This window comes from Pecten maximus, chromosome 13 (genome assembly GCF_902652985.1).
Source record: "Pecten maximus chromosome 13, xPecMax1.1, whole genome shotgun sequence".
NCBI lineage: Eukaryota > Metazoa > Mollusca > Bivalvia > Pectinida > Pectinidae > Pecten > Pecten maximus.
The window spans coordinates 4,345,492-4,356,559 of NC_047027.1; the positions used below are offsets into that span (position 1 = coordinate 4,345,492).

Consider the following 11,068-nt stretch of genomic DNA (forward strand, 5'->3'; position numbering starts at 1 on the left):
CCTACACAGTCCCATCAAACAGGAAACCCAACACAGTCCTATCAAACAGGAAACCCTACACAGTCCTATCAAACAGGAAACCCAACACAGTCCTATCAAACAGGAAACCCAACACAGTCCCATCAAACAGGAAACCCAACACAGTCCTATCAAACAGGAAACCCAACACAGTCCTATCAAACAGGAAACCCAACACAGTCCTATCAAACAGGAAACCCAACACAGTCCTATCAAACAGGAAACCCAACACAGTCCTATCAAACAGGAAACCCAACACAGTCCTATCAAACAGGAAACCCAACACAGTCCCATCAAACAGGAAACCCAACACAGTCCTATCAAACAGGAAACCCAACACAGTCCTATCAAACAGGAAACCCAACACAGTCCTATCAAACAGGAAACCCAACACAGTCCTATCAAACAGGAAACCCAACACAGTCCTATCAAACAGGAAACCCAACACAGTCCTATCAAACAGGAAACCCAACACAGTCCCATCAAACAGGAAACCCAACAGTCCCATCAAACTGACAATGGACAAACTAATCCCACTCCCAATAAGCCCAGCGTTAATAGACCGGGACAGTGCGAGGTCACAATTGTTATTGCGGGAAACGTTAGAAAGAAACAAGAGAGATAAGATCCCCAATTGATCGGCTCTTACAATCATACAAGAGGTCGCGGTGTTAAGGTGTCACTCCTCCTCTGGGTCGCGAGTTCGAAACCCACGTGGGACAGTTGCCTGACACCGAGTGACTGGTACGTCCTTACATTACCCTTGTTGATAATAGAATGTTTAATAAACTACACTAAACCAAATGACCACGCTACAGTTCGTACGCCCTACCTTCAGATGAAGCGAGAGGCAAAATACATATTCTTTCCAGCATTTCAATGTAAAATGTCAGTTATTTGGTCGCCAATAGTGAACACAAAACAACTCTTAACTAGAAATACAATATATACGTTGAATAATTGAAAAGATAAGTTTCATTTCTATCTCGAAATTTACATACTGCCGTTACTGAACCATTCAGTGGTATAAAAAAATCACCCAAAGGGGATTAATTTCTGTTCTGGCTGACCGCATCGGCGATTTTATCGTTACTCCGTTAAATGAAATAAAAGTCACGGTGTTGTTACCAATATTTTATTATTTTTTTCTGTAACTGACGGATAGATCTACGCGATGAGAAAAACGGAATATACAGCTATATACCTCACTACAGGTAGGCCTTCTGTATGGGGACAAGATCTGAAGAACGAGATATCATTTCTGTTATACAACATCCTTGTTAATTGCTACATAAATATTTATGAATAAGACTTTTATAGCAAAATAATACTATAAAAAGAAGAAAGATAACGATTTTGGCTATAGAGGCACGTTTTTGTGGGTTTTTTGTGGGTTTTTTTTCATTATGATTAATATTTTATCAAAATTGGATTGATTTGATCAATTGGAAAATGATGTAGAAAGTAGTAGTTGTGCTTTTATTTGAATTTCATGGATGAATCTTCATTTCATACAGTGATGGTGAGTGTGATGGCTAGTGCCGTCATAAATATAGAGGATTTTACACTCATTACGAGTATACAGGACAGAATAGAGACACTTCACGGAATTTCTGTCCACACAATCGACTCGCTGGCTGGGTGTTCAGCTCTGTGTCTGATCAAGGGAAACTGTTGGTCACTGTTTTACAATTTCGTGACCCAAGTCTGTCGCCTAAATAAAAGTCCTTTTCTGGCTGTTAGTGAAACGACAGGTCAAGCTGGATTTCACCATTACAGTCGAGGTAAGATTGTCTACCATTTTAAATGGTCATTAATCAATATTAAGCACAACTGCAATCAAGTGCAACACAATTAGTAACTATCAAAAAGCTTTTAGTCATATTTCACTTTTTATATACTCGCTGTTTGCGCCTAACGTTTACGGGAATATTCGCAGCCATTGTGTTTGACCTTAGCTGTTAATAGGACGTTTAACAAAATAAACCAAACCAAACATTGTTGTATATATGCAATATTCAATCTCATCGACTAAAACATCGACTGGAGAATGTGTCGGGGCTAATCAGATGGCATCACTATCGAAGCAAGGTTTTCTGTCTGAGTGGACCCACGGGTAAAAAGTGTAGCGTAGCGTAGTGCAATCAACCGTGGTTCTCCTACGATGCAGTTTCCCAGGCGGTTTTAGTAATCAATTAGTTATTACGACTAAAACACATAGGACCATTACAAATAATTGTTTTAACTGATATAACTCTATGAATATAAGACTTTAAGCAAGAAGTGCAATGTTTTGTATCATCGGTAATTATTATCGATAATAATGAGTTGATGGAAAACAATCCTCTTAATCACGAATAGAGTCATTTCACATTATAATCATCTGGTAACATAGATCCTGTTTCTTAATGTCGTTGTAATTTCAAAATTCTTTGTAAATTGATTAAAATGTGTTCTTTATCACCAAACCTTACTTCCTGCTACTATCCTTTTCTCTTCTTTCTTACAAACTTTCTTCTTCCTAATGTCTCCCTTGACAATGCCTCGCTTTTGGCCTTTAGTTGAGCGTTCGCCCCTGTGAGGAAGGCTTTGGTATGTCTCGGCCAGGGGACAGAACCCAGAGTCTTTAAAAATGGTAGTTGCTACTCCTGCTTAGCGCTCAGCATATTAGGAGTAGGACGACTGGTTCACCCGTTGTCAGTATAATGTGACCGGGTGGGGTGTCCTGCTGGGTGTCTTCGTCAGTATGCTTCAGTGAGGTAGCACTATAAATCGGCAAACGTTCCGGCCTACCACAAGGAAACTTCACACAAACATACCGCAGCCCCCCAAAACACACAAACGCACTCACCACACGCATGCATGTCGCACGCACGGAATGCCGTCCTTAAATGACCTTAGCTGTTAATAGGACGTGAAACAAATTAAACCAAACCAAACCAAACTTCCTGCTAAACGCTCAGCTTTTTGGGAGTGTGATGATTGGTTCGCCTATTTGTTTAATACGACATGGCTGGGTATTCCTTCTTTCGTAGACAGTATGTGTCATTGATGTAGCACTATGAAGTTTCGCACAAGGGGACCAGACCAACACGAATATACGGCAGCCTACCAAAGCACAAACGCTGAACACATGCATCTCGCACAGGTGACGCCGTCCTTAAACGGCCTTAGCTGTTGATAGGACGTTACATAATGCAAAACCAAGCTTCTGTCACGGATTCAATTACTTTCTATTTATTTTTGGTTTACATTATCATAACGATACAATATGATATACACTCAACGTCATTTGTGTGTTTATTGATCCAAGCTTTAATTTCAGAGTATTATCTAGGTGCTACTCCAACTATTCTCTGTGATTCTAAGCTCGCTTTGATTTCAGAGTACTGTAAAGGACCTATTCCGGCTATTCCTGGTACCACACAGACATTTTCCTTTGTAAATGGAATACCAGCTGTCACTTTTGCCTGCATCACAGGCGCCATCTACATCAGCGGAAACAAGGAGATGACCTGTGAGCTTGGGACGCTACAGTGGAATACTGCTACTGTCGTCTGCCGAGGTAAGTCTGAGATCACGTGGTCCGATAGGGACGCTACAGTGGAATACTGCTACTGTCGTCTGCCGAGGTAAGTCTGAGATCACGTGGTCCGATAGGGACGCTACAGTGGAATACTGCTACAGTGGAATACTGCTACTGTCGTCTGCCGAGGTAAGTCTGAGATCACGTGGTCCGATAGGGACGCTACAGTGGACTACTGCTACAGTGGAATACTGCTACTGTCGTCTGCCGAGGTAAGTCTGAGATCACGTGGTCCGATAGGGACGCTACAGTGGAATACTGCTACTGTCGTCTGCCGAGGCAAGTTTTATTATATTTTACCATTTATTCAGCAGGGCTTTCGTCCATATAAATCTGTCATTATCTTTAATATCATTACAGTGATTAAATCTCGGAGAATTCCGATTATTGTCAATAAAAAAACTGGTAATTTCTACATTTCTTAGTGATGTATGTGCATACATTACCTGATCTAGTTTCGATTTAACTGGTGAATATTTTTATGCACTCCAAGCAGACGAATAATTAAATGTTTGATTACTCAAGAGGCGCATGTTCTTTATTATAAATTTTCTTCTATCAAATGCCTCTCTTAACAATGCCTCACCTTTGCCTTTATTTGATCGTTCGCCCCATGTGAGGAAGGCTTTGGGTTCTGTCCCCTTGCCGAGACTTACCAGTCTTTAAAACGACAGTTGCCACTACTGCTTAGCACTTAGAATTATCCGAGTGACAGGACTGGGGTTACCGGGTGGGGTGTCCTGCTGGGCGACTTCGGCTGTATGCTTCTGTGTGATAGCACTGACAATCGACATGCGTTCCGAACTATCACAAGGAGACTTAAGACGAACATAAAGCAGCCTAAAAAAACATTCGTACACCATACGCATGCAATTCGCACGTGCTGTTGATGAAATGTTAAAACAATACAATACCAAACTAGACATGATCTATTTCAGACTTGGCACCCTACACAGCATTGGGTTATACAGAAGTTTGTGGCACAGAGTCTGTTCTCAAGTTTGTCGGAAATAAGGTGAATTTCGATGCAGCAAAAGGAAATTGTGCGGGTGGCGGCGGCCATCTTGCAAGACCACGAAATACTGTCCGTTGGACTTGCCTTAAAGACTATGCTTACACAAAAGGTGCGTATTCATCTTTGCCTTTAAAGAAACCGTCGATAAATTTAAATCCCTGTAGATGTAGTATATTTTAATCAAGTAACCCGAGTTCAGATTAAGTGAAACACTTGAGATACATGTATTTAGTATATTTGGAATCTGATTATTTCTCTTCTTTCTAATGACTTCATTGATGCTTTCTCACTATTGGCATTTAGTTGAGCATTCGCCCATGTCAGGAAGACTGCTCGAGACATACCACAGTAAATAAACAATGTTAGTTTCTATTGCTTAGCACACAGCATTTCATTGTGTAGGACGACTGTGTACTGCTGGTGGTCTTTATCATATTATGTATCAAATTTGCTCTACAACAAGGAGGCAAACACTAACATGCACTATATGCATACATCTCGCATACAGGGGAGGCCGTCCTTAAATAACCATATAATGACACATCATATTGTTTCATGTGATTTTACTTAAATTTTCTCTGCGTATTAGTAAGTGTCATTCGTTTATTAATCAATATTTGTTTTTGTGTCAATAAATCGTCACTATCCATGTCATTTCCACCAGGTGTAGGAGTACACGTGTGGATGGACATCACAGACAGGGCTCAGGAAGGCGTGTTAGCTTTCTCGGACAACACTCTGGTCCCACTACCTTATCATTGGCTACCCGGTGAACCATTGGCTGCAACGAAACACAGTGCAGACTGTGTCGCCATATGGCCAAACCATAGACAATGGGACGATTTGCCTTGTGGCAATGTGGCATTCTTCATATGTGAAATAGAACTGTAGTGCTCTTTTCAATTTTACCTCAGGTCCTTCTTTGTATCAATTTACCTATTAATATATTCAAAGTTCGTGGTATTGTCGAATGGGAAACGTTTTCGTGTTCTCTTGTTGTTTAACCAAACAAACATAACAAAAAGGCCGTATACACTTAAGTTAAGTAAATCTTCGAAAGTGTTCACTTAATAAAAAAACACAGGCCCTTGGGCATATGTGTTTAAACTTTGAACCATAGCACTTCACCTAGTCATATTAAATGGGCCATACATGCATATGTGTGTGCGTGATTTTGGGAGAGGTTGCGGTGCATTTGTCTCTTTGTGATAGCGCTGAACAGATAACAAATGTATGGTGAGGTAAATAGGCATGCTGTCGAAAACATCCTGCAGGGCATCCACCCATATACCGACAACGGGCGAAACCGTCGTCCAACTTCACAAACGTTGGGCACAAAACATGAGTAGCAACTTTCACCAACATTCCCTGAAACACAAGGACTTGAGAAAGAATTACAGTCTATATGTATTGGGACCTCCCCTAGTGTGTAAAGATCATTTTAAGACGTTTTGGTAGGCTAGATTAAAATTCGGTAAAAACAACACCCCCGGTGTTCATATATACGAAAAGGGTGGAAAGCTCTGTGACAAAAACACACACCGCCTACGTTTCGCAATGAAAAAAACATGTCTCTGTTGAGTGTAGAGAAATCTGCTTATGATAATTGAAAACATGGATTATTTTTCTTCCAATAACATCCTTTATACACGTAAAATGTATTCTCGTTCCGACCCATGCACCTGCGTTTCATCGAAAAACCATGCGATGTCCGCGATTTGGCAAAAAAAAAAATGCGACCCTTGGTGTCATTGGCGGGATATTTTGAAGCCCTTCATTTTATTATTCTAGGGACACCTCGGGCGTTCTGTCGAAGTGTTAGGGATTTCGATATTATGACGTATTCTAATGTGATAGGGATTAGAGAAACAACATAAAACAATGCTTCCCTCTATTATTTATTATGTATGAGCGTCGCCACACAGGAAACATTGCTGGGAATTTAACCTCTGTGAATACAAAGCCATATATGTGTCGCATGTAGAAATTACCACATGCATGAATTGTTATCCATTTCGTTTGTTAATTATCTATCACAATTGACATTTGGCTGCAAACATCAGAAAGACATTCAGTTCCTCGTAGACTAGACTATTAAATAAATCACGCTAATCACATTATTCATACAATTCCATATACTCATTCATTTCATGTACATCATATTACATATATAGAGGATATTGAATGGTCTCCGGTTTAATAAAACATATATATGTCACGAGTATGACAGAATATCGATATTTTCACGAGTGCGAAACACGAGTAAAAAATATCGAAATTATTCTGTCGTACGAGTGAAATACATGTTTATGTTATATTTAACGGGACACAATTCAATTTTCTTTTTATTGCATTTCATAAACTTAAAAAACTAAATTAAAAACATCGAAAAATCAAGTCAAAAGTGCGAGAATCACTAATGACGTCATCTCTTTGTGGCGCTACTTCACGTCAACTTGACGGCGCGATTTTAAAGGGACTGATACAAATCTTGAATTTTCAATGCTCATCGCTGCAGTGAAAATATGTATATAATATTTATTAGTTAGACAAATCTCTATAGGTCACTGGCAAAAATGCAATAAACACTTATATACTTGACATAAAATACCCTGAGTGACAGTATATTATTATACAACAACAGTATTCAACATAATCCACTTCAACAGTACCACTCGCCTTAAGCAGGGAAAAGATGAGAATTCACCATGTCGTTCTTGTTGTGATTCAAATTCAACAGTCTGTGATGACAAATACAAGCGTTCATGCACATTCTGTTTTCTCATATCATTGCATGATAAAGACGATTTACTTCCCTTCCACTGTGATTACACCGTGACAAAATAAAACTTGAACACTAATCCAGTCAAAGATTAATTTGGCACGTTACTAAAGGGTTTTAAGTTTCCCCCAGGTTATTTTCGAACTTGAGCAACACAAAATGTATTCGCCCCGTTTTGAATTTGTCATTAATGGTTTTCAAAAAATATCCTTATCCTCGTTTGTAAAGTCGAAAAATTCCGTTCGGAATTCTCAATACAATTGCACTCGGAACTCCTGGGACTTATCGAGTTCTCTAATTGTCTAACTAGCATTAGATGTGAGTAATGACTGACCAGTGATTTCTCTTGTTCACATGTACATACATGTACATAAAAGGAAGCCACAATTCAGCGACGGTGAACTCATGAAATTAGTCTTTTCCATAGCAGGAATTTGATGCCACTCTGTATTTCATTTTAATCATGACCGGACTACATAATTAAAAAAATACATTTTAAAATTAACTTAGTAAGTATAGTTTTTGTATTTAAAATGCTGAGCTTAATACTTGATTTTACAGTTGAAAAGAAAGACTACACTTAGCCAATGTATTATGGGTTATACACCTTCAATTAGCTTGAGTTTTTCTACTTCATCTTAAAGAGCTAAAATGGCGAAAATTACCCCGTATACAATATGTTCACTGATATGTTCACATATGAAAAACGAGTTTAACGACTACTGTATGCTAAGCGTGCAAAAAGATCAGAGTTCTATGCGTACTGCATCGTAATTATCCCGGTGAATTTCCGTACTATGGTCTGATCAAAGTGAAATATCACTAAAACTACCAGTAATTAAGACAAGCACACACCTATCACCCATTTTTAATGGTCGGCAAAGATTTAATTTTCATCGAAACGTTCGCCAATTACACGCACATGCGTCTCGCACACAAGGGGCATGTCGTCCTATAAAAATACCTGTTGATAAGACGTTGAAGCATTCTTACCAAATCCCATCTCTTAAAAATCTCCTTCTTTCCTACTAAATATACACTAGGGATTGGGTGGGTCATTTCCAGTCGCGTACGGTTTGGTTTGTTTTGGGTTATTTTGTTTAACGTCCTATTAACAGCTAAGGTCATTTAAGGACGGCCTTCTGTGCGTGCGACATGCATGCATGTGGTGTGTGCGTATGTGTGTTTTGGGAGGCTGAGGTATGTTCGTGTTAAGTCTCCTTGTGGATAGGCCGAAACTTTTGCCGATTTATAGTGCTACCTCACTGAAGCATACTACCGATGACACCAAGAAGCACACCCCACCCGGTCACATTATACTGACAACGGGCTAACCAGTCGTCCCGCTCCAAATATGCTGAGTGCTAAGCAGGAGTAGCAACTACCTTTCTTAAATGACTTTGGTATCGTACGGAATGATAAGTAACAATATGTGTCGGAACATTAATCAATTGTTTATCTTTTTTTTATATAAGCATGATGTTTTAACAAGGCAGCAACATGTCTTGATAATGGACAAATAAGTGTTTAATTGTCATTATTGATTTCGCATAATTTCAACATCCAATAAGCGATTGAGGGGATGGCGTCAGTGTGGGACCTGTGTGAAAACCTCCCTCTGCGTGCGTTATTTTGGGAGGCTGGTTTCGTTCTCTTCCTTGTGATATTGGAAAATCGATATCGACTATATAATGCTACCTCACTGAAACATACTACCAAAGATTCACAGCAGGACCTTACAACGATATGTTTTGTACCGGTGTGACAGCCATGTTTATGGAATTCTTGAACATGTTATGTTATGAACGAATAAATTATTAACAATTTAACGACACATGGTTACTCAGTAGACTTTTCGATGGGAATTCGTGATAGTTTTCCACATAAATATTTGATGAATTACAAGGATGTTATAGAAAGAACATCATTTTTGTATGTATTTATTAAGTAACGGGGTTGTTTAGAGTATCGAGCTGTACATACAGATAATGGTATGGCAATTAATTGTCTCGACCACTGATACTAGGATAACCCAGTAAACAGTCAAATATGGTATCCCAAATAAATATAAATGGTATCCCAAATAAATATATATGGTATCCCAAATAAACATATATACGGTGTCCCAAATAAATATATATGGTATCCCAAATTAATATATATGGTATCCAAAATAAATATATATGGTATCCAAAATAAATATATATGGTATCCAAAATAAATATATACACCAAATCAATCAAGGAAATACTCTATATGCATTGTTCTCAAGCTTTCTGTTTGTTTATTACTATAAATCACAGTCTAACGTCTTAAGACATATTCGCGAATACATAATTACGAGAACGCTACTCTAGTAACGGAGGAGGAAAAACTTGTTATAGCCTTTAAAATGCTTATTAAGTCGGCACGCTTGCATTATCACTAAATAACTAGACACCCTCGAAATGACATGATTAGTGGATCTTATCAGAAAGAACTTTAGATCTAATCCTGTAGATTTTTCATTACTCTTATTTTTTGATAGTTTTGAACATTCTTGAGTGGACCACTCAAAGAACAACTTCACGCATACGTGAATTATGCGTGAATTAATTTAGTTATCTAGGGATTATCATCATTAAAAATGATTCCCGGTGAACTTCAGTAAACAATTTTTCTTTCGTATTATAGAGATTTGAATGAAATGCTAATTGTTCATAAAGTATTTCATGTAAATCCTTTATTTCGTTTCCGTTATCAGTAATTAGTTTTGGAATCCTTTTTCATTATATTGACATTTCTCAAGATTACAGAAATATTTAGTAATTTTTTTTCGCCTTTGACCTCCCAACTTACTCTTGCCTTTTTAACAATCCCTTTAATCTTCTTATCCTTTAATAGTTTCAACTTTCCTTTAGAACTAGTATTATATAGATCAGAGAATGTCAAGAAATAATCGAGGCGACTTTTTTCCCATTAGGACCAATCCACGTGTATTTTCTATTATCTGAATTAAATTCCGTCCAAAAATCGACAAGATCCAAATTTTGCATCATATTAATTATTTCAATTTTAGCTGTTATTATTACGATAACGATAATTGATTGATTGAAAAATGATTGAGCTATTCAAAACAACTTATAACGAATATTGGTTGGTTTTCCTTAATTATATACTTACCGGTACCGCAAGGTTTAACCTACGAGAGTATCAGATAATTATCCTTTCCCGTTATTTTTCTGTAGTCAGTATTCGAAAACGTACATTTCTAAGTACTTAGTTATATCGTCTGCTCCGCTATATTGTTTACCTAACATTCGGATCTCTTAGACTTTATGCATGACCCTGTGGTATAGTTCCGAGTAATGTTACGCCACTTGTTTCTTGTAATTGACCAATCACAGCAAAGAGCGGGAACAAGACACTATGAAAGCTGTGTCCGGCGTAGATTTTGATCAGAGCGATTAAATACTCCCAAATGAAGAATTGGTTCACATATCACAGACGTCTATAGTTATATCCATCGTTAAACAAAAAATGTAATAAACATCCGATTATTTCATGTTCTTGATTCAAGGACTAAATATGATAATAAATCTAAGTATTCCACTACAACCCAATGTAGATCAACCATATCCATTTGTCAATATTATCCAATGTTCTTTTTCAATTATTGTTAAAGTAT

The 11,068-nt window shown here is 38.0% G+C and overlaps 1 protein-coding gene across 1 annotated transcript; it reads left to right on the forward strand.

Annotated features, from left to right (window-relative positions):
* Nucleotides 1-1,549: 1,549 nt before the first annotated feature.
* On the forward strand, nt 1,550-5,600 carry LOC117340368. The gene is made up of 4 exons (XM_033902130.1): nt 1,550-1,802; nt 3,404-3,583; nt 4,543-4,728; nt 5,284-5,600. The coding sequence occupies exons 1-4, from the start codon at nt 1,550-1,552 to the stop codon at nt 5,508-5,510; spliced, it is 846 nt and encodes a 281-aa protein (XP_033758021.1). The 3' UTR covers nt 5,511-5,600.
* The last annotated feature ends 5,468 nt before the right edge of the window (nt 5,601-11,068 follow it).